This window comes from Dendrobates tinctorius, unplaced genomic scaffold (genome assembly GCF_039654945.1).
Source record: "Dendrobates tinctorius isolate UK_male_01 unplaced genomic scaffold, ASM3965494v1 ptg000051l, whole genome shotgun sequence".
Taxonomy (NCBI): Eukaryota; Metazoa; Chordata; class Amphibia; order Anura; family Dendrobatidae; genus Dendrobates; species Dendrobates tinctorius.
In genome coordinates, this window is record NW_027361719.1 from 13,256,620 (window position 1) to 13,282,087 (window position 25,468).

Sequence of the window (25,468 nt, forward strand, 5' to 3'; positions counted from 1 at the left end):
TGAATATTATAGATGCAATCATGCTACAGCACAGGTGCTGCCGCTAGCACCTGCATGATGAGTGAAATCTTTTTCTTTTTTTCAAAACAATAAAATATACAGTATGTAAGCTAGGGGGCAGGTCAGTGAGGGAATCAGAAGTCATACTGATGAAAACCTAATCAGAGCACCACATGAAGACCCTCCCACAGGCCGCCCCGGAGCATGAGCATATCATTAACTGGAAACTGCTAATACAAAGTAAAAAACAACCACAAGACAGATTTCATCAAACAAGGTATCATTTTAATCAGCATAACATCGCTGACCTGACACTGTCTGTAGGTTACTGAGCATAATCCTGCTGACAGGTTCACTTTAAACACTAGGGGGAACAGCTACTGAAATTTGCCTTGAAAAACTACTGTAGTGTTAGGCTAGTTTCACACTAGCGCTTTTGAGCGCAGCGACGGCCTGCGCACGGCCGCCGCTAAGCCCCGCCCTCTGCCGCGCCTCCGCCGGTAGCTCCGCCTACCGGCACATGACGCTGCATGCGTCCTGTGTCCCCTGTCTTTATCACTGGGGGCGCAGGCCGTGCACAGTATGCGTTTGGCGGCACATGCGCCTTTTTGACGGTGCGCCGGCGCAACCAAACTGCAGCAGGTTGCGTTTGGCGCAGGTCGGCGCACCGTCAAAAGGACGCATGCGCCGCCACACGGATACTGGGCACGGCCTGCGCCCCCAGTGATAAAGATAGGGGACGCAGGACGCATGCAGCGTCATGCGCCGGTAGGCGGAGCTACCGGCGGAGGCGCAGCAGGGGGCGGGGCTTAGCGGAGGCCGTGCGCAGGCCGTCGCTGCGCTCAAAAGCGCTAGTGTGAAACTAGCCTATGCTTGCATTATGACTGCATTAAATGTGGGCAGGATCTGCTTGTATATGTCTGATGTCATTCTTCCCCCTTCTTGGCGTTTGCAAAAGGATAAGGAAGAGTAAAGCCCCCGTGACACACAGCGATCTCGCTAGCGAGATCACTGGTGAGTCACAAGTTTTGTGATGCAACAGCGATCTCACCAGCGAGATCGCTGTGTGTGACACCTATCAGCGACCGCCCCCCTGCCTGATCGTGCTGGAATGGCCAGGACATTTTTTTGGTCGCTGGTGTCCCGCTGGCCAGCACGCATCGCTGCGTGTGGCAGGCGAGAAACCAGCGAGCAGGAGCTTGTAGCCAAGGTAAACAGCGGGTTTCTAAGCGGCGCGCAGCACTTAGAAACCCTTTGTGTACCTTAGTTACCAGCGCGCTGATGCAGGGAGCTGGTAACCAAGGTAAACAGCGGGTTTCTAAGCGCAGTGCGGCACTTAGAAACCCGCTGTTTACCTTGGTTACCAGCTCCCTGCATCAGCGCACTGGTAACTAAGGTACACAGCGACGCCAACGCTCGTCGTCACTGGTGCTGATTGCTGGTGAAGCTGTCTGTTTGACAGCTCACCAGCGATCATGTAGCGACACACCAGCGATCCTGATAAGTTGATATCGTTGTCCGGATTGCTGGTGAGTTGCTATGTGTGACGGGGCCCTAAAGTTTAGAATCACAGTGCAGAGCCAATTTGTTGATGACTGAGAACTGCTGACAGTGCTGAATCAGTTAGTGCTGCGCTGCTCACTGTATTGCACCTGATAGGATTAGATACACAGCTTAGCGGAATGTGTCACAAATGACAGGATTAGGTACACAGTTTAGAGTACTGTATCACACATGATAGGATCAGTTACATGCCTATTTGGACTGCAAATGGTAAAATTACATACATGGCTCAGTGGACTGTGATCACATGATAGGATTAGATACATGGCTCAGAGGACTGTATCACACATGATCAGATTAGATATAGCATGAGATACATGCCTCAGCAGATTGTATCACACATTATAGGATTAGATATATGGCTATCTGGACAGTATCGCACAGCACTATACACATTGCTCTGCAGACTGTATCTCTCAAGATATGATTAGGTACTTGCCTCTGCAGACTGTATAACACATATCAGTATTAGATACATGGGTCAGAGGACAATTAATGTGCTGTGAGCTATCATGTCATTCAGCACTCAGATCACAGTAATCACCGGTAAGTTCTAGGGACTAGCACTGCAGCCGTGAATTTACCCACTTGCTTTTATCTGATGAGCACTCACTGGTTATTACTTTTATCTGAGTATAGCGCGATCATATTCCGCAGCGCTTTACTTTTTTTCATTAACATCACTGTCCCCAATGGGGCTCGCAACTTAAATTCCTTATCAGTGTGTCTTTGGAGTGAGGGAGGAAACAACTGTACCGAGAGGAAACCCATGCAAACGCTGGGAGAACATACAAGCTCCTTACAGATGTAGTCCTTGGCGAGATTTGAACTCAGGACCCCAGCACCGCAAAGCAACAGAGGTAACCACTGAGCCACCAAGCCATAACTGCTCCTTTCAGATCACAGTAATTACTGGAGAGTGCTCATTAGGTCCAGGCACCAGGACTGTCATGGTGACTTCAACCAGTGATGACTATTGGAGGAAATTACCACTGCAGCATTGTTGCCTGGAACTCACATGTCTTTCTGTTAACTGAACGCAACAATGACTTAAAGGGAATCTGTCACCTGAATTTGGCAGGCTATTTAAATTACTTCTGTCCAGTCTGATGGGCGGTGTTTCCTATCCATTCCTCCTCCCCATCCTTGGCTGCCGTCCGCAATATTTTCTGGAATTTGAGTAGGTGTACGCCATAGTCCGCGCGTGCGCAATGCAATCTTGCCTCGTGCATGTGCAGTATGCTTTGCCCAACTGTGGGCAAAGCCTAAAAGCATCACTGTGCATGCGCCAGTTAACTATGTCCCGGAACACAGCAAAATACTGTGAATAGAATGGAAGGAATAGGGTAAGCAACATCACATGTGAAAAAGACTTGGGTATACTAATAGATCATAAACTGAACATGAGTCAACAGTGTTTTGCAGCAGCAAGAAAGGCAAATGCAATTCTAGGATGTATTAACAGAAGCATACAGTCTAGATCACATGAAGTCATTATTGCCCTCTACTCCTCTTTGGTCAGACCTCATCTGGAATACTGTGTCCAGTTTTGGGCGCCACATTTTAAAAAAGACATCAACAAACTGGAGCAAGTTCAGAAAAGAGCGACCAGAATGGTGACCGGACTGCAAACCCTGTCTTATGAGGAAAGGTTGCAGGATTTGGGAATGTACAGCTTGCAAAAAAGAAGACTGAGAGGATACTTAATAGCTGTCTACAAATATCTCAAGGGCTGTCACATTGTAGAATGATCATCTATATTCTCATTTGCACAAGGAAAGACTAGAAGCAATGGGATGAAACTGAATGGGAGGAGACACAGATTAGATATTATAAAAAATGTTTTGACAAACTAACCTGATCAGCTTCTGTGAGGATGTAAGCTCTCAAATGGACCAAGGAGAATCATTGGATGTCATTTATCTCGACTTCTCTAAAGCATTTGACACTGTCCCACATAAAAGATTGGTAAGTAAGATGAGAAAGCTTGGGCTAGGGGAAAATGTGTGTAGATGGGTAGGCAGCTGGCTTAGTGATAGAAAACAAAGAGTGGTTATTAATGGTGCATACTCAGATTGGGCCAGGGTTACTAGTGGGGTACCACAGGGTTCTGTATTGGGCCCCCTACTATTTAATATATTTATTAATGATCTAGTGGATGGCTTACACAGTAAAATATCAGTATTTGCAGATGATACAAAACTATGTAAGGTAGTTAACACAAAGGAGGACAGTTTGCAACTACAGACAGATTTGAGTAAATTGGAGAATTGGGCTGAAAAATGGCAAATGAGGTTTAACACAGATAAGTGTAAGGTTATACACATGGGAAGGAGAAACAGATGCTACAATTACTTACTAAATGGGAAACTGCTGGGGAAATCAGACATGGAAAAAGACTTAGGCATCTTAGTCAATAAGAAGCTAAATTGGAGTGCCCAGTGTCAGGCAGCTGCCACCAAAGCAAATAGGGTCATGGGATGCATTAGAAGAGGTCTGGGGACACAAGATGATAACATAATTCTCCCTCTGTACAAATCACTTGTCAGACCACACTTGGAGTATTGTGTGCAATTTTGGACGCCGGTGCTCAAGAAAGACATTACTGAACTTGAAAGGGTTCAAAGTCGGGCTACTAAAATGATAAATGGAGTTGGTTCACTACAATACCCAGAAAGGTTATCAAAATTAGGTCTATTTACTCTAGAAAAGAGAAGACTTAGGGGAGACCTAATATATATGTACAAGTATATCAGAGGGCAATACAGAGATCTCTCCAATGAACTGTTTGTACCAAGGACTGTGACAAGAACAAGGGGGCATGCTCTTCGTTTGGAGGAAAGACAATTTCTGCACCAGCACAGAAGAGGGTTCTTCACGGTAAGAGCAGTGAGGCTCTGGAATTCTCTTCCTGAGGAAGTGGTGATGGCCAACTCGCTGAATGAATTTAAGAAAGGAATGGATGCTTTTCTTGTGAGTAAAGGTACTGTCACACTAAGCGATATCGCTAGCAATATCACTATAACTTGTGACGTTATAGCGATATTGCTAGCGACATCGCTGTGTCTGATACTTACCTCCGACCGCTCCCCCGCTGGTTATCGCTGATCACACGAGAATGTCCAGGACTGATTCTCGTCATCAGCTTCCTGTGGAGAGACAAGCGACGAGCGTGGACGTGGGCGGGAGGACGTCAGGATCGCCTAGTGTGACAGATAAGTAGTGACCCCCGTCCCCAGCGATATCGCTGGTGAGATCTGCCTGTGTGGCAGCTCACTAGCGACCACTTAGCGATGCACCAGCGATCCTGACCGCGTCATATCGCTGGTCAGGATCGCTGGTACATCGCTAAGTGTGACAGTACCTTAACAGTATAGAAGGTTACGAATAACATAATATTATAGGTAGATGGTTGACCCAGCTTAGGGGAAGGAACTTTTTTCCCTATGGAGAAAATTGGCTTCTACTCTGTGGGTTCTTTGCCTTCCCCAGGATCAACAATGCAGAACAGCTGCACTAAAAATAGGCTGAACTAGATGGACATGAGGTCTTCCTTCAGCCTTCAAAACTATGTAACTATGACAGTTAGAGTGATCAATGAGTAGAACAGGCTGGTGATGGTGAGTTCTCCTTCCATGGAAGTCTTCAAACAGAGGCTGGACAGACATCTGACTGGGATGATTTAGTGAATCCTGCTTTGAGCAGGGGGTTGGACCAGATGGCCCAGGAGGTCCCTTCCAACTATACGATTCTATGATTCTATGATCTTGATTAAGAATTCTGCAGCTAAGCAGAACATTCAGTAAATCAGAAAGAAAGGAAACAGTCTCCAGCGTTTGAAGAGTTGTATCCAGCGACCAGCGAGATATGATTCTTAAAACTTGACATTTATTAAGCCATTATATTAAAAAGCACAGATGTATGGAAAAAACAATCCCAGTGCAGGGAAGCAATCCTACATGTTTCAACCTAAAATGTCTTAATCATGGATTAATCAATTATTAATAGTTATTAATAATGATTAATAAACTGAATGTTTTGACAGAGTGTGAAAAATAATTGTTCATATTATTCCTTGTGTGCGACTATTACACCAAAATTACAAAGAATATTATTCATGTGATATATTAGAAAATGTACCTTGCTCCAGCACTGACGCCTCCAGTATGACCGTATTAGAGACAGATGTTTACTACTGCTCTCCATTGTTATCCAGATTAAGAAAAGAGGTGAACTCACTTATTAGCCAGGGGAATGATGCCACTTTTAACCTCTGCTCTGCCAGTGCTAGACAGTATAACAGGGTTGTGGACAGTAATCGCATGCCTTTTATGTATTCTTTCTTACAGAGCATTCAAGTAACTGTGACAAACCTGCTGGACCCTTAAAAAAACATTATATGACAAAAAAAAAATCACAAAATCCTCAACAAAACCAGTATATACATCCGGATCTGAGCAGAGCCAGCCTTCTGCATACATAACAGAAGCCCCCAGCAGGAGGTCTGCGCATAAACTAGACCCCACTTTGAAAATGGTTCAATCTATTTTAATGATTGGTTAGCTTCCTTACTTCAAAGACAATCCAAAAACACACTCCTGATTGGCTGATAGGCAGTCAAAAAAAAAAAAAAAGTTTGCACAGTGGTGATCAAACAGTGTAGAGGGGTTAGGAGAGAGGGAAGTAGTGTCTCTTCTGCGCTGAGGATGATCTGATCCTGAGAATCCGGCACCGACTATGGATCAATCTCATGGCCACTGTGGTTGCTCTGCGCAGAGAGAACACCTTACCAGCTCATTTACAGGTATGTTCGAGCCTATATTTTCTCTTTATGCTTTGCCGAAAGCATGAATTGTCACACAATATCCCATCCATCCAAACGATTAATTGGAATGATATATTGAAACTGCTGTTATACATATGCAAAAAATAACTAATGCAAATCACCAGAATCAAAGAGTATATATATATATATATATATATATATATATATATATATATTGCAAAAATCAATGTGATTGTGCTTTACTGACTTTTCTTCTACCTGACACTGAGCAAGTTTCTCCCAAAACATGACAGGAGGGGGAAATTCTTTTTGAACCAGGATAGAAAAATATTCAGAATTGAGAGTCCTCAGTGGTTGATACCTTTTAATGGCTAAGGGCTCATACTCACTGGCGATTAACAAAACGGTCCGATTTCTGGACTGTAAAAAAGGGTGGAGTGTTATGCCAGTGTCATGTGATTTCCATGCGATTTTTTATTTTTCTATCCGTTTTCCATCTGTTTTTTTTCCCCAGCAACACTTTTTCTACAGTCATTTACAGGACCATTTACAGTATTCTATACCACAGAATGGTGATGTGTCCGTTAAAAATGGATGGAAAACGGATGGTCCGTTTTTGGTCCGTTTTTTTAATCCCACCCATTGACTTCTATTGGCGAAAATCGCTGCAAATTGCAGCATGCTGCGATTTTTTTCTTAGACCGATTTTGGCTGAGAAAAAAATTGCAAGTGAGATGTCACCCATTCACTAACATTGATCAGAGTGCAATCCGATTTAAAATCGGATTTCAATCGTCCGATTTTATCTCCAGTGAGTATGAGCCCTAACTGAAAAGATGGTAACACATTGCAAGCTTTCAAGACTACTCAGGTCTCTTCATCAGACCTGATGAAGAGACCTGAGCAGTCTCGAAAGCTTGCAATTTGCTACCATCTTTTCAGTTAGCCATTAAAAGGTATCAACCACTGAGGACTCTCAATTCTAAATATTCTTCTATCTACTGGCTAACACGTGCAAAGATATACATCTTTCCTGAACCAGGATAGCAATTGATTTTCTGAAACTCCTGCTGTGCGCTGGGGATTCCTGCTTGGTAACAAATGGTTCAGTGAAACTCTATTATATAGTCCTGTCAGTCGCTGTAGAAATGTGTATGGTTAATACAATTAACGGTTATTAGGGAAAACAAGAAAAAAGTTACAGTAATTAGATATATGAGCAACTTAATGACTCATCAGAACGTGTTAAAAACTGAAAAAACTTTTTCCAAGTTCATTTTAATCAATAAATCTTGGAATAATAAGGGTATGTGCAGACGTTCAGTAATTGGCAGCGCTTTGGATACAGCACATGTCCGCTGCGTCCAAAGCGCTACTGAGTATTGAACGCAGGTGATTCCGCATGTGTAAATTGAACCGTGCGGAATAACCGTGTCCAATACATTGGACGAGTGAAATTTATATTGCGGAGGCTCGCAACTCCACGATAAATAGGCATGCTGCTGTCTGGAAAGACGCGCCACATGTCCGTCTCCGCAGGGAAGCCGCGGGTGCTGGTGCACGCATAGTGGACATGGGATTTCTTGAAATCCCATACATAATGCTGTAACATGTGGACGCTGCAGGTTGGACGTTGCACAACACAATTACACAATGAACCACCCGCAGCATTTACTTATCGTGTGAACATACCCTAATAAGTTCCACAATTGTGTTAAAAAATGTTCCTCTGCTGAGAGAATCTTATAAATGTGCCCCTGCTTTGAACTGTGTAGGGCCAGGTTCACATAGCGTTAACCAGTCCTATAAACGCATAGCGCTGACGGGCTGCGTTAACACTATAGTATAACGCGATATGCGTTATGCTATACCGGTAGCGCTGATGAATCATTAGCGCTAGCTGTGACGGAGCCTCAGACATTGCAGGATGCGTCCGGGGCAACGTCAGTGCTTAACGGCACATTGCGAATGCGTGCAGCTTTACGGCATATGTGGCGGAGCGCCACATAATGGTGGTGTATGGCAGCATTAACGGACTGCGTTACACCGCATTATAATGCGGTGTAACGCAGTCCGTTAAACGGACTGCCATAGCGCAGTGAGAACCTGGCCTAATGGCTGTGTCTGACTGTGCAGGGACACGGTCTGATCATACCACATATTTATGGCTATAATCACATGTCCATTGCAATTTTCTGTGTGCTGTCCATTTTTTTAAACTGACTACACACAAGCCCATAGAGTGTCTTTGATCCTTACACACATCAGTTTTAATACCAGATTTGTGTGTCCAATCCATGGGGCTCAGAGCATGTCGTATTCTCTTTCATTTTGCAGATCAGATTCGGCCATTAAAGGAAATAGAGATCTGTTAAACACAAACAAAAAGCAGAAAACATAATTTCGACTTCAGAGGTCCATCCGTATTTTTTAACTGAGCCTTTGTTAAAAAGGAATCTGTCAGTTGGATCAACTCTCCTAAGCGTCTATATGGGCATGTAGATATAGGAAGCTGAATAAAATAATACCTTGATTTATTGAATGGCCGTTAAGATCTATGGGCTGGACACTGATCTGCATGAAAGTCTGCCTCCAGAGATTATTTTTAATAAAAGGGGGAGTTACCAGGGTGAGACATGTAACTAACGCAATACAGTAGAACTGAAATTTTTCTCACTACAAACACATTTGATGCAGCGCTCAAAGGTCTGCTGTATTGTAAGCTGAGAGAAACCTGCAGATATGTCAGGTAGGCCGGGGTCACACTAACCGACACAAAATACGGCCCGTAGTTTACATGCGTAATACGGATGAATGACCCCTAAATAGTGCTCCGTATGTCATCCATAAGCAAGGTGTGGTTGCTTATTTTGTGCATATCTGCATCCGTATGTAATCCGTATGGCGAGATTTTCTCGCCGCCTTGCAAAATGGACATATAATGGAGCCCTATGACAGGGTTTATAACAGAAACGAAATAATAGATATAGACACATAGAATGCATATATATATATATATACACACACAAGTCATTGAGATAAACACATATATATATATATATATATATATATATATATTTCACAGAGTTCTTCATAGCAGAATAGCCGCTAATTAAATTGCCGGCTTCTATCAAATCATTCCCCAACCCAACATGAAATGACACATGGTTTACATTCAGTAAAGCATTTCATTTCATGTTTTTTTTATATGTCCCTGACTAATAATTAGATGATAGTTTGTGTGCAAAATTTGGGAGTTGTAGTTGTTATTTTAAGGGGTTAATTCGTTGTTAAAAAATGCGTGGGCTTCCCATTGCCCTGTAGTGGTGGCGAATGGGTTAATCTAACAATCTAACATCACTGTACAATCGAATGGTGACATTAACCCTTTGTTAGATTTACCCACTCGCCACCACTATAGGGCAATGGGAAGCCCACGCATTTTTTAACAAGTAATTAACCCCTTAAAATAACAACTGCAACTCCCAAATTTTGCACACAAACCCTCATCTAATTATTAGTCAGGGACATATAAAAAAACATGAAATGAAATGGTTTACTGAATGTAAACCATGTGTCATTTCATGTTGGGTTGGGGAATGATTTGATAGAAGCCGGCAATTTAATTAGCGGCTATTCTGCTATGATGAACTCTGTGAAATATATATATATATTTGTCACAGTGACATGTATGTATGTATGTATGTATGTATGTATATATATATATATATATATATATGTATTCTATGTGTATATATCTATTCTTTCGTTTCTTTATTAAACCTGTCAGTGTGAGTTTACTGTATAGCGCACTGAATTGCCGGCTTTTCTAAAAGACACCGGGTGCGTATTTCTCGCAAGTCACATGTGTGGTCACTGTGTAATGCGTATTTTTAGCGCACCCATAGACTTGCATTGGCGTATTACGGGCGTAGTATGCTGACAATCGCTGCATGCTGCGATTGGCACGGACCGTAGAATACAGATGAGAAATATACGGCTGTTGGGAGCTGCCCCATAGAGAATAATTTGTCCGTGTGTAATGCGTGCTTTTAACGCCTCTCACTCGTCCGTATTCCTCTCTAGTGTGACCCCGGCCGTATAATCACACACAGCACTGAGGTGAGATCAGGAGAGCAGAGAGCGGCCATTACACATGGTAACCATTACAAATCACACTGATAACTCCCCCTTTTTATTTATTTATTTATTTACGGTATAAGCTTTGCAGGCAGATTCTCATGCAGATCAGTGTCCGGTCCATAACCTGGGAGAGGTCATTAACATATAAGAAGAAGTAGATTTCTCTGAAATAAAACTTCCAATCACAGATATCAAGATATCATTTTATGCAACCTCCTATGCCCATATAGAAAACTTAAGAGGGTTGATCCTACCGAGAAATTCCTTTGAGGCTATGTGCCCACCTATGCAGAAAATTTCTGCATGAAAACCGGACTCCTTCCCAGAAAACGCGCACTTTTTTCGGTGCGTTTTCCGTGCGTTTTTTGCGTGTCCCCAGACACGTAGAAAATAGCTAAAAACGCGGACTTTTCCACAAAAATTAATGAGCATGCTGCGATTTTACCGCAAAGGCTGGAGTCACACTAGCAAAAAAATCGGACGAATGCAATGCGATAAAAAAATCGCATTGCATTCGTCCCAATGTTATTCTATGGTGCAGCTCCCATCATCCGATTTTTTTTTCGGAACGTTTCCTCGGACCGAGACAATCGCAACATGCTGCGATTGTAACCGATTTTCGGATCGGACTCGCCAATGCAAGTCTATGGGTGCGATTAAAAACCAAACGGACCACACGTGTGACTTCCGATAAAATCGCAAGACCTCTCCAGGTCAACAGGAAAGAGCATCAGGCATTGGTATTGGATGTCAAACGGATGCTTAGATGCGAATAAAATCGGTTCATCGCCGGAAATTCGGATGACAGGTGGATCCCTGGACAAGAATTCTTTGTACGATTTGGTACCGTAAAATCGGACCGATTTTTTAATGGTTGTGTGTGACTCCAGCCAAAGCATTTTTATCGCGGAAAAAACGCATCAATATGCACAAAAAGTGCAAAATGCATTAAAATGAATGGGATGCTTCTTTTGAGTGATTATTAAGCGTTTATGCCGGTAAAAACGCTTAAAAAACGCGAAAAAAATGCTTACGTAGGCACACAGTATTGAGTCAATAAATAAATTAACTTTCAGACAGTCTACCTGTTTCAGTTTTTTAAACAATGGATGAGGAAAAATCAGATTCAAAATACACGAGAGATAAATGGTATGTTTAGCATGGGTATAAAAATAGACAAGGATGTATGAATGTAGTCAAAAACTTATATCAGGTGCTGTAAGGTGTTTTAAAATTGCACTTGTAAGACCATTAAAGGGGTTGTTCACTACTTGGACAGCCCCTTCTCAATCCATATTTTTTCCCCTTTTAAACACTACCGTAGAATACAGGAAAATGCTATGCGAGAAAACATCGCCTAGCACTCAGCCCATTGTTAATCTATGGAGCAGCTCACATCATCGTTTTTTCTCAAGCATATTCAGCGTGCGTGTAAAATCGATTGTCACCGAGGCTCGCCAATGCAAGCCTATGGGTACGAGAAAAAAAATCGCACAGCACTTGGACCATGTGAGTGCTGTCTGATTTTTACTCACCGGTGTCCTTTGAAAAGCCTTCAATTTGTGTGGGTGCATACAGTAAAATCACAGAGTGACAGGTTAGAATAGAATAGATATATACACATAGAATACATAGATATATAGATGTCAGTGACACACAGATATATATGTATATATATTATATACATACAGTAGATAGAAGAAAAGCTGGCAAATACAATTATTACAGTGTGTGTGCAGCTTACTGTACATGTATATAATTAAGTAAAGATTATTTTTCGGAAAAAAATGGTGTGGGCGCCTGTGCAATTTTCGCAACCAGCAGAGGGAAAGCCGACGGCTGGCAGCCGATGTTTATAGCCTGGGAAGGGGGCAATACCGTTGGCGCTTCCCAGGCTATTAATTTCAGCTCACAGCTGTATAATTAGTCTTTTCTGGCTATTAAAATGGGGGACCCTAAAAAAAATTATGTGGGGTCTCCCTATAATTAATAACCAGCAAAGGCTAGGAAGACAGCTGTGGACTGAAAGTATTAGCCTAGGAAAGTGCCATGGATATTAGCCCCCCAGGCTAAAAACATCAGCCCTCAACTGCCCCAGTAAAGGCGCATCTCTATCACTTAGCCTCACTCTTCCCACTTGCCCTATAGCGATGGCAAGTGGGGTGATAGTTGGGGGGGTTGATGTCACCTTTGTATAGTCAGGTGACATCAAACCCCGAGGTTAGTAATGAAGAGGCGCCAATAAGACGCCCCCATTACTAACACCATAGTCACATTGCATGAAAACACAGACACCTAGAATAAAGTCCTTTAATTAAAAAAATGAAACAGACTCCTTTAATAATCTCATCTAAACCATACTTACAACCTTGCCTAATTCCACCAAAGCCCTTGATCTCCTGTAATGACAAAGACTCCTTTAATAATCTTAATTAAACCATACTTACGACTTCGCCCGTTCCCCCAATGCCCTCGTCATCTGCAAAAGAGTTAAAACTAAAAAGCACAAATATTCCTTAACTTTCCGCAGAGATGCTGCTAATCCTTTTATCCCACCACAGGTCTAGCTCTGCTACATCTAGATGGCAGACTGCATGGTTGCATGATGCAACCATGCAGCCTGTCATCCAGCAGACACTGAGCACCGTGTGCCCAGTGTCTCCCTGTGAACGCCTATTCCTTGTCTGAGGGCACCGCGAGCGTGAGAAGGTTCTGCTCGCGGTGACGTCAGTCAGGTCCTGTGAGTTCACAGCCAATGAACTCACTTCACCTTTCTGACATCAGCGCGAGGGCCATGGGAAATTGCACTGCATTCAGATGTAAACTGGATGCAAGGTGTGAAAAATCGGATTGTACTCGCATGACACTCGCAATACACTCGTGCGACTCTTGGCAGGGAGACTCAGACTGATTTTTCATATATTTATTGTGGCTCTGGCCTTATACTCACTTCTGTTGCTGGTGCCATTCCAGCATTGTCTGCATTGTCACTCTCAGCGATCGCATAATAGTGTGATGTCCCGCAAACCCTACAGCCAAGCAGCGATTGCTTCTCTCTCTCTGCCTTCAGACAAATGGTTTACATCTGTAGGAATTGAGAGCTGCTGTGATTTGTCCGAAGGCAGGGAGAGTGAAGTGGGCCCTGACAGGCCACAGAGTTCGCATGACATCATGATATTACGCGATCGCCGGGAGAGACAGTGCTGGCACCGCTGGCAAGGTGCCGGCACCGGAGGTGAATGTGTTGTTATTTTATAAGGGGAAAACATACGGATTGAGAAGGGGTTGTCCGAGTAGTGCGTGGATCTAAAGGGGGTTTTACACATAGCGATATCGCTAACAATATCGCTAAAGCATCACCGATTTGGTGACGCAGCAGCGATATCGCTATGTGTGATACTTACCTCCGACCGGCTCCCCCGCTGTCCATCGCTGATCGCGCGAGATCGCGCAGCTCCATTTCTCGTCGGGCGCTTCCTGCTGGGCTTCCTGCTGGCGCCGACGAGCGACGCGTGGATGCGGACGGAGGACGTCAGGATCGCCGCATCTGAAAGGTAAGTAACGACCGCTGTATCGCTGCTGCATCGCTGCTGCATCGCTGTGAAATCTGCCTGTGTGACAGCTCACTAGCGATCATTTAGCGATGCACCAGCGATCCTGACCGGGTCGTATCGCTGGTCGGGATCGCTGGTGCATCGCTAAATGTAAAGGGGCCTTAACACTGCTGTAAGGATATGGTCACAAGTGATGGAGATTAGCAGACTGGATCTCCAGGCTGAAAATTTACAGGGTATTTTAATACCAGCGAAGTGAAGGTGATATTACCAAATCCAGTCTGAATGCCGTGGAATAAATCTACTGCAGAGCGTGACCTGTGGTGCGTTTTATCAATTTCATGAAAATTTATTTTGTGGAATTTCACTGGAGGTTTCAGTCTTTGTAATTCTAAAAGTATGTGCACACGTTAGTATTTACACCAAAAATTTCTGCACCAAAAACGCTGCAGTTTACAGTACCAGAAATCTCATGCATATGTTGCTCATTTTTTCGTGCGCACATACTCTTTAAGAATTTTTGCTGCATTTTTCACCCACTCAAATGGGGGCAAAAACACATCAAGGCTATGGTGACACTAGGCGTTTTTTCAGCGTTTTTTTCTACAGCAAAACCTGATCTCATGTGAGGAAAGATGCTGCTGCAAAAAAAGAAGGAATTCTGCATTTTTTCCTGCATTTTTGTCATGCTACATTTGTCTCTTGTGCATGCTGATAAAGTTTAATGCAAAAAAGTCTTATTTTATTTAATCAGGTTTTTAGCGCAAAAAAATCCGAAAAACCTGATACCTGTGTTTTTGCTGCGGATTTTCAGCATTTTTTCACCACCCATTACTTTCAATGGGTGAAAAATGCTGAATGAAGTGGCATGCTCTATTGTGCAAAAAACATGCAAAGCACAAAATACTGAGGACAAAAAAAACAAGCTGTGTGCACGAGATCTCTAAAATCTCATAGACTTTGTTGGTACTGTAAAACGCAGCTGAAAATTTGCATAACAAAAGCTGAAAAAACGCCTAGCGTGAACATAACCCAAAACATATGCAAAAAAGTGTCAAAAACACATCAAAAGTGCGTATTATTGCAGCGTTTTTCCTATCAAAAGACGTGTTTTGGGTGTAGAAATTATAGTCACAAATACTCAACGTTTGCACATTCCCAAAGAATGCAGATCTGCAGCAAATCCTGTAACACTTCTGCATGTAACAATTGCATTGCAGATTTTGTCCCAGATTTTACAGTGGCAATATCCTAAACAGAACATTTTTTAAATATGAATGTATCCTAAGTACAATAGTAATTTATCATTTAGGTTTTGTGAAGATCAGCGTATATATCGGATGTGTGCTATGTGATTTTTAATCAGATAGCTCAGGGACAGCAGATTGACCACAGTTATTCCATAGGGCTGTTCAGTGGAATGATTGAGGAATGATTTTTTTTTCGGTCCGACTGACTGTGAGAAAAAAAAAAAATCGCACCATGAGTTACTTTCTTCCAAGTCTCAGATGAGACACACACATTCAAATCTATAGGTGCATTAAAAAAATAGGATCCCACATGGATTGCCCGCGTGGCATCCAATTTTTACGATAAATCTAGGAAACTATTTTATCATTTACACTTTATAATGTAGATGTATAGCAATGGATCGCCCATGGATGTCTCACAGAAATCACATGGATGTAAAAATGGACACACGTATGGCACATGGATCAAAATGAGAAGAAAATAATTTTCTGGATGAAATTTGGACGATTTTCCATACGTTCGCCCGCAGCCGCCCTTACCCTCATTTCTTTCTAACAAGGAAACTGATAGCGGTCAGTCTGTTCCCAAAAGTTTACGGATTGGTTAAATGATACACATTATACACGATAATTGAATTGGAGATTTTACCTGTGTAAAAGCGTTCTGATTGTTGTAAATCGACAATGACATTTTAAAGCAAATCACTAATCTGTAAACCGTACTTGCATATATATTATATTTGTAGCAAATTTTTGTCCAAAATCTTCATTAACCACGTCAGTGACCCCATTTATTCATTCTGTGACTGGGGCCTTTCTAGATCTTATCAGCTGGAAGGTGCTATAGCATTTTGCCACATCTTGGTCTAGTGCCTTTGATCATCTAACCATCCCCTGGTGTGCTGGCCCCAGCTGCCAAATTATACCCAACCATCTCCCACAATCCCTCTCTCCTGACCCTGTAGTGTGGCCTATATATGTAGTAGTTGCTAAGGGGAAGCACGCAGTGTTGGGTACAGCACGCAAGCATCCCATAAGCAAAGCATCACAGAAGATGAGCATCCAGCAAAACGGCAGTTATACATGGCAGTTAGTCAGGGCAGGAGTCAGGTAACCCACACCTTGCCTTCCCCTTTAACCATGTGCTTTATTTTTATCCTCCTGTGTTCCCTTGCCATCCACATTCATCACCCTATCCCCCCTCTATCACGACTCATACACATCAGCCCCTCTATACTTCCCTCTCCCATGTACAACTCCCACACACTCCTCACCTTCCTGAGAAACCTCAGCCCATCTTGCCCAAACACATCGCAGAAAAAAACTACTTACAATTCCAACAACTATTGGCTCTTTATCTTCCTTCTCCTACTGATTTCAGGGGACATCTCCCCCAACCCTGGTCCACCATCCCCCAACCTCGACCCCTACCCTACCTCATATCGAAACCACAATAATCTGATTAACATTACTTGCACTCCCTTATCTCAATCTTTTAATTGTGCCCTCTGGAATCCACGGTCTGCTTGTAACAAGCTTCCTTTCCTACACAACTACTTTCTGAACAACTCTCTTAATCTGTTGGCCCTCACTGAAACCTGGATTCAGGATTCTGACACTGTCTCTCCTGCTGCCATTTCCTACGGTAGCTTACAATTCTCTCACTCCCCGAGACCCACAAACAGACCTGGTGGTGGAGTTGGCATACTCCTGTCCCCACAATGCACTTTCCAGGTCATCCCCCCAGTCCCATCACTCTCATTCCCTTCTTTTGAGGTCCACACCATCAGGCTCTTCCGTCCCCTCTCCCTCAGGGTAGCGGTCATATACCGGCCCCCAGGCTCACCCACTCTCTTCCTTGACCACTTTTCAGCCTGGCTGCCACACTTCATGTCCTCAGAACTACCAACCCTCATCCTGGGAGACTTCAACATCCCCATTAACAGCCCTAATTCCACATCTGCATCCCAGCTTCTATCACTAACCACCTCTCTAGGCCTCTCACAGCTTTCAACCTCTGAGACACATAAGGACGGTAACACCCTTGATCTGGTCTTCTGCCGGCTCTGTTCAATCTCCCACCTAAACAACTCACCGCTTCCACTCTCTGACAACAACATTCTCTCCTTCACGCTCACAAATCCTCGCCCACCCCAGCTCATTCCTACCTACCACACAGTCAGAAATCTACAAGCTATTAACCCTCAGACACTTTCAGATTCCCTACACTCATCTCTGTCCCCAATCTCCTCTCTTTCCTGTCCTAATCTGGCTGTTCATCACTACAATGACACTCTTAGAAGCACCCTTGACCAAGTAGCTCCCCTCATCCTCAGAACCTCCAAACACAGAGTAAAAGAGCCCTGGCTCACATCGCAAACTCAACTTCTCCAGCGATGCTCCAGGAGTGCTGAACGCCTATGGAGAAAAACCCGCACACCAGAAGACTTCATCCACTTCAAATTTATGTTAAGAACCTATAACGCTGCCCTTCACCTTGCCAAACAGACCTACTTCACCACCCTGATCTCCTCACTAGCCAACAACCCCAAGAAACTTTTTGACACTTTTCACTCCCTCCTCAGGCCAAAAGCACAAGCCCCTATCACAGACATTTGTGCTGATGACCTGGCCTCCCACTTTACAGAAAAAATAGATAATATCCGTCAAGAAATCTGCTCCCAACCACCAAGTGCTGTGACTCCCATCCCTTCCTACATCTCCCCTGGCTCACTCTCCACATTTGATCCCATAACAGAAGAAGTCTCCAGACTCCTCTCTTCTTCTCCTCCAACTACATGCACTACCGACCCCATTCCCTCACATCTCCTCCAGTCTCTCTCTCCAGTCGTCACAACCCACCTAACTACAATCTTTAATCTCTCCCTCTCCTCGGGCATTTTCCCATCCTCCTTCAAACACGCCATCGTTACTCCACTACTAAAGAAACCTGCTCTCGACCCATCCTGCACAAACAACTACAGACCAGTCTCCAATCTCCCCTTCATCTCTAAACTTTTGGAACGCCTAGTTTACTCCCGCCTTACCCGTTACCTCTCCATTCACTCCCTTCTAGACCCTTCACAGTCCGGCTTCCGCCCCCTACATTCGACTGAAACTGCACTCATCAAAGTGACCAATGACCTTCTGACAGCAAAACGTAACGGTGACCACTCTCTGCTCATTCTTCTTGACCTATCTGCAGCTTTCGATACTGTTGACCACCATCTCCTACTCTCTAGGCTCCAGTCACTAGGCATTAAGGACACTGCACTCTCCTGGTTCTCTTCCTATCTCTCTGACCGCTCCTTCAGTGTTTTGTTCTCTGGCTCCACGTCATCTCCTCTTCCTCTTGCTGTCGGGGTACCTCAGGGCTCAGTCCTTGGCCCCCTTCTTTTCTCTCACTACACGGCCCCAATTGGACAGACCATCAGCAGATTTGGCTTTCAGTACCATCTTTATGCTGATGACACACAACTATACACGTCTTCCCCGACCTTACCCCCGCTGTACTACAGAACGCCAGTGACTGTCTGTCCGCAGTCTCCAATATCATGTCCGCTCTCTATCTGAAACTCAACCTCTCCAAAACTGAACTTCTTCTGCTCCCGCCGTCTACTAACCTCCCTAAATCTGACATTTCCTTCTCCGTGGGTGGTACCACAATAACACAACGGCAGCAGGTGCGCTGTCTGGGTGTTATGTTTGACACCAATCTCTCCTTTACATCCCATATACAATCCCTTGCCCGCTCTTGCCGCTTACACCTAAAGAACATCTCTAGAATCCGCCCTTTTCTCACTATGGAAACAACAAAAACCCTCACTGTTGCATTGATCCACTCTCGCCTGGATTACTGCAACGCTCTATTAATTGGCCTCCCCGTCACTCGACTATCCCCTCTCCAGTCCATACTCAATGCAGCAGCCAGGATCGTCCATCTGGGTAATCGGTACTCGGACGCGTCCGCTCTTCGACAGTCCTTACATTGGCTGCCCATTCATTATAGGATCCAATTCAAAGTACTTGTTCTCACCCACAAAGCTCTCCACAGTGCGGCACCCCCTTACATCTCTTCTCTCATTTCTGTCTATCGGCCTAGCCGATCGCTGCGCTCTGCAAACGACTTTCGACTAACCTCTGCACTAATCCGTACCTCCCACTCCCGACTCCAAGACTTCTCCCGTGCTGCTCCTATCCTCTGGAATGCTCTACCCCAAGAAATCAGGACTATCCACAATTTGCATAGTTTTAGGCGCTCCCTCAAAACACACCTGTTCAGAGCGGCCTATCACATTCACTAATCAAAGTCATTCTCTGTGTAAGTGTGCGTGCGTAGCCCATTCACTATCTCCATCCATCCTTCACTCCTGCAAGATGGCTGGACCTTCATTGTAAATACACCATTGTAAATACACACCTGTACTCTGTATCTCCCTCACCTCATTGTAGATTGGACGCTCTCACGAGCAGGGTCGTCTTATTTCATCTTATTTTGCTTTAATTATTGTATTGTTAGCGTTGTTACTTATGACTTGTGTTTTGAAACTGTTAAACTGTAAAGCGCTGCGGAATATGTTGGCGCTATATAAATAAAGATTATTATTATTATTATTATTATTATTATTATTTTACACATCTAAAATAGAAAGTTTTTTTATTTCTTCTATTGGAAAAAAGAGATCGCAAGTCAAAAGAGACTCATTGTAAGTAGCCTCCACTTGTTCATTGGTGAACATTGACAACAGCTGTAATTTTAAGGCCCCGTTACACGCTTTAATGTCCCAGAAATCCCACCAACGATCCGACGTAGATGGGATCGCTGGGACATAGTTAGCTGATCGCTGGTGAGCTGTCACTTAGGCAGACTCACCAGCGATCAGGACTAGTGAGCACGCTGGTATCCAGGGTAAACAGTGGGTATCTAAGAGCCGCGCGATCAGGACCAGCAAGCACGCTGGTATCCAGGGTAAACAGCGGGTAACTAAACGCTGCGCGATCAGGACCAGCAAGCACGCTGGTATCCAGGGTAAACAGCGGGTAACTAAGCACCGCGAGGCACTTAGTTACCCTCTGTTTACCCTGGATACCAGCTCCCAGCATCTGCAGTATGGCGCTGGGAGCTCGCTGATCATTGGTCTCTCGTTGTCACATGCAGCGATGTGTGCTGCCCAGCGGGAGACCAACGATAGATTTATTAGGCAACGATTAACGAGCAGCCAACTGATTGTTGATTGCTGCAACGTGTCACACCCAACAATGTCGTTTCGACATCGCTACAACGTCATCAAACTGATGACGTTGCAACAAAATCGTTCACAATATCGTTGCGTGTAACGGAGCCTTTCGTGTTATCAGATCCTATCTATTGGTATCAAATTGATATAGTTGTATATTATCCCATGAACTTACCATTGTGTTTGTTTATTTTAGGACAGGACTCCTAATTCTTCTACAGAAACGGGACCTACACCCTCCCTGAACCTGCTTGCCAAAATCTAGTTCTTCAGGCTAGCCATAATCCTCTCTCAATTCTATTGGATCTGCATCAACCATGTTTCAACTCTGGGGTAATGAAGTTTCTCCAAATACAGGAATGGGTTCTCATACTGTGGCATTTGGTGTACCTAAAATGCAGTACACTGGTCACTTGCAGGCAGTAGGATCCCATGAACTACCCTTGACTCCTCCAGCTGACCCAACTGTTTATTCATTTGACTTATCTCCTGTAAAGGTATTAGCACCACAAGTTCCGACCAACCCCACATACCATTTCCAGGACCCAAATACTATGACCCACGACTTCTCCACTTACATGCCAAATGCACCCACATTGACCCAAAGACACATGCCAGCTGGACACATGGATGATCAAACTTGGTGGAGTTTGCAGCAGACAACTCCAAATAACCTTCACTCCTTCCACTTGCCAAACTCCTTAGTAGTTGGACCCCAGCCTCAACTTGCAGCACTCCTTCAGAGCTCCTCTAAAACATTACTGAGCAACACCAGGCGTTGCAGAAGATGTAAGTGCCCCAACTGTCAAGCCTCTCCAAACAACGAGGAACCAGGCAAGAAGAAGCTTCATATATGTCATCTTCCAGGTTGTGGCAAGGTATATGGTAAGACGTCTCATCTAAAAGCCCATTTACGTTGGCATGCTGGTGAAAGGCCTTTTGTGTGCAACTGGGTCTTCTGTGGTAAAAGTTTCATAAGATCTGATGAGCTCCAAAGGCATATTAGGACTCACACAGGAGAAAAGCGTTTTGGGTGCCAAGAATGTGGAAAAAGATTTATGAGGAGTGACCACCTTTCCAAACATACAAAAACCCATCAAAATAAAAAAGGGAAGTGGGCAAGTCCTCCCGTAGACAGTATTAAGAAAGAATAAATGCTTTTTATTGAGCTCATAAACAAAGGACGGAATATCGATAACTAATATTTTTTATTTGGTAAAATATAATTCCTTCTTTTTCACAATGGACAGTTTATAAGGTGGTATATTTCCACAATACATTGAATTTCACATGTACAGCAGCATGGAATCAAGAATGCTTAAAAATAAATAATAATAAATATGCTTATTTTTTTACCAAAGTGACCTGCAAATTAAAGGGATTCCGTGCCTGAAATAATTTACATAACAAAAGTATTATAATATTTATAAACTTGTATAATACAAATGTACAGTGACTTTAATTTTTTTTTTCTTTTATGCTAAAAAGGTTTCCTCCTCCCTTTGAAGAATGCCCCCGGTTCCAAACTAAAGCACTCTTTCACCTGCTTGGAATCTGCTGCTAAAATGTGCTATTTAAAAATGAAATCCTGTGTTTTATGTTTACATTCATTTTCATGTAGAGTTCTTTCTTTTTATTAGTTTGTAAAAAAAAAAAACGCTGTGTTGTAAGATTTGTAATAAAAATGACGTTTTTTCCCATGAGATTGCTTCTTGTTCTTTTGTTCCTTAAATATTGAAACAGTAGAAGGCCCCGTGCACAAATTCGTGTTACTGGTACATGTGTGGGATCTGTTTTGGTGTGTACCGTAGGCTTGTACACACGCACACTCATTATAATCTATGGGGCTGAGCACACATCCATACTTCCACACGAACGGTGTGTCCATGTCACCCACAAGTAGACATGTCCGTTTTTTCTGACAGCGCGTATGACAATACGTACCGCACAAGCGAACATGGATATCAGTAGCCTTATGGATGACATCAGGAACGTTACTGCTCATTCACCGACACTAATGACGCCACCGGTGTTCAGAGCCACTGGGTCTCGTGCAGCGCAGCATGACTCAGCATGGCTATTTGCAAAGGCTATGGAGCCTCGTTCTGAGACTTTGCATGGAGAATTCGTTGGACTTCACTGGATTTTCTTGGACTACGTCAGATTCGGTGGACTATGTCGGAACTGCATGGAAACTTTTTCTTTTTAATAAAGTGGTGATCGAGGGAAAGTGTCTGTTTCATTTCTCTGTTTTGTGTGTATGATCTTTTCAGGTTTCCATTGACTGAACTATGTCAGATTTGGTGGACTACTGAGGACATATGTGGGTTTTTGTTGTTGTTTTTTTTTACTAAAGTGGTGAAGCAGGGAGAGTGTTGGGGAGTGTTTATAAAGTTAAAGCATTTTTTATGTGTGCTTTTTTTATTACTTGGTTAGTAATTGAGGTGTCTGTTATACATCTCTCCATTACTAATCACAGCTGTCATCAACCCCAAGCCCCATTACCCCAATTGCCAACGTACCCAATTGGGAAAAGTGAAAGTGAAGCGCCAGAACTGGAGCCTCTCATGTGATGTGCCACTTCTGGGGCAGCTGCGGGGTGGGTTTTTCATGCTGGGAAGGGCCCAATAACCATTGACTTTCCCAGCCTCTATTAGCTCACAGCTGGTTAGCAAAAATGGAGGGGGGACTCCAAGTCAGTTAATACGTGTACAGTAAGCTACACAGGCACTATATATCATGGATATCTATTTAACTATTATATATCTATCATCTGTTTGCCCCATATCTAACTATATATTATGCACATTGTTAACATCTGAAAATCTTTCATTTCTATTCTGCATTCTATTCCGATATGTGTTACACGGAAAGCACATGGATGGCACACATACACACAGACTGCCAGCAGAACACATGGTTAGTATAAACGGACTGTCTCACATGTAAGGTTTTTCAAGCGGACATGTGAGGGCCTAACAATGAGTAAGGCCATGTTCCCACCATGATCTTTTAGTGCATTTTTGACATTGCATTTTTTTGCTGAGCTAAAAACGAAGCATTTTGGCTCCGTTCACACGTCGCGTTTTTTCCGCATTTTCGCGGTGGTTTTTAAGGCGCGTTTTTCCGCGAAAACACAAAAAAACAGCATTCCATGCATTCCTATGGGATTCCGCAATGCTGTGCTAATGCTGCGGATTTTCCCGCGGCGGAATCGCATCGCGGAAAAATACGCACCATGCTCAATAATTTTGCGGAATCACGGGGATTCCGCCCACATAGGAATGCTTTGTTCTGCTTACTTTCCGCATGTGGCTGTGCCCACCATGCGAAAAGTAAGCAGAACATTTGTGGATAGTACCCAGGGGGTGGAGGAGAGGAGACTCTCCTCCAGGCTGTGGGTACCATATCCCTGTAAAAAATAGAAAAAAAAATAAAAAAATCGGGTTTTATTCACCTTCCGGCGCCCCGCGTTGCCTTAACGATGCTCCTGCCAACTCCCGTTCCCAGTAATGCCTTGCGGCAAGGACCTGTGATGACATAGCGGTCTCGCGAGACTGCTACAGTATCACGAGACTCAACGTCATCAAAGGTCTCACAATGCATTACTGTGAACGGTAGCATCGCTGAGAACCGGGAAGGCTGCGCGGGACGCCGGAAGGTGAGAAAAACATGAGTTTTATTTTTTTATTATTTTTAACATTAGATCTTTTTACTACTGATACTGCATAGGCAGCCTCAATAGTAAAAAGTTGGTCACACTTGTCAAACACTATGTCTGACGAGTGTGACCAACCTGTTAATCAGTTCTCCAAACGATGCTACAGATCGCTTGGAAAACTATAGCATTCTGCAAGCTAATTACGCTTGAAAATAGCTAGTTTTTCCATGGGAAAATCGCAGGAATTTAAAATGCGGTTTTCCCGCGGAATGGAATTCCGGCGGAAGTTATCGCGGGAATTCCGCAACGTGGGCTCTTAGCCTTACAGTTCCAGAAAAGTGGATGGGATTTACAGAAATATCCTGCCCCCTGTGCTTTTGCTTACTCAGAGTAAACTGACCTGCGTTGCGTGTTTCATATCCACAGCATGTCAATTTCTCTTCCAGGTACACTGAATTTTCTGTGCGGATATTCCACATAGCCTTGCATTAGATGCTGAAAATCCAAAGATAAAAAACACACATACCGTATACACTCGAGTATAAGCCCACCCAAGTATAAGCCGAGGTACTAAATTTTGCCACAAAATACTGGGTAAACTTATTGACTCGAGTATAAGCCGGGTATACTGTTAGGTCCATATATATTTGGATAGAGACAACATTTTTCTAATTTTGGTTCTAGACATTACCACAATGAATTTTAAACAAAACAATTCAGATGCAGTTGAAGTTCAGACTTTCAGCTTTCATTTCAGGGTATCCACATTAAAATTGGATGAAGGGTTTAGGAGTTTCAGCTCCTTAACATGTGCCACCCTGTTTTTAAAAGGATCAAAAGTAATTGGACAGATTAAATAATTGTAAATAAAATGTTCATTTCTAGTACTTGGTTGAAAACCCTTTGTTGGCAATGACTGCCTGAAGTCTAGAACTCGTGGACATCACCAGACGCTGTGTTTCCTCCTTTTTGATGCTCTGCCAGGCCTTCACTGCGGTGGTTTTCAGTTGCTGTTTGTTTGTGGGCCTTTCTGTCTGAAGTTTAGTCTTTAACAAGTGAAATGCATGCTCAATTGGGTTGAGATCAGGTGACTGACTTGTCCATTCAAGAATATTCCACTTCTTTGCTTTAATAAACTTGTGGGTTGCTTTGGCTTTATGTTTTGGGTCATTGTCCATCTGTAGGATGAAATGACGACCAATCAGTTTGTCTGCATTTGGCTGGATCTGAGCACACAGTATGTCTCTGAATACCTCAGAATTCATTCGGCTGCT

The 25,468-nt window shown here is 43.5% G+C and overlaps 1 protein-coding gene across 2 annotated transcripts; it reads left to right on the forward strand.

Annotated features, from left to right (window-relative positions):
• Window positions 1–6,241: 6,241 nt before the first annotated feature.
• On the forward strand, window positions 6,242–22,236 carry LOC141091301 (transcription factor Sp5-like). 2 transcript variants are annotated; one of them, XM_073576804.1, is made up of 2 exons: window positions 6,242–6,367; window positions 20,730–22,236. In XM_073576804.1, the coding sequence occupies exon 2, from the start codon at window positions 20,851–20,853 to the stop codon at window positions 21,685–21,687; it is 837 nt and encodes a 278-aa protein (XP_073432905.1). In that variant the 5' UTR covers window positions 6,242–6,367; window positions 20,730–20,850; the 3' UTR covers window positions 21,688–22,236. The 2 variants fall into 2 exon arrangements, with proteins under 2 accessions (XP_073432905.1, XP_073432906.1); XM_073576805.1 differs by lacking the exon at window positions 6,242–6,367 and adding an exon at window positions 16,314–16,406.
• Window positions 22,237–25,468: the final 3,232 nt, after the last annotated feature.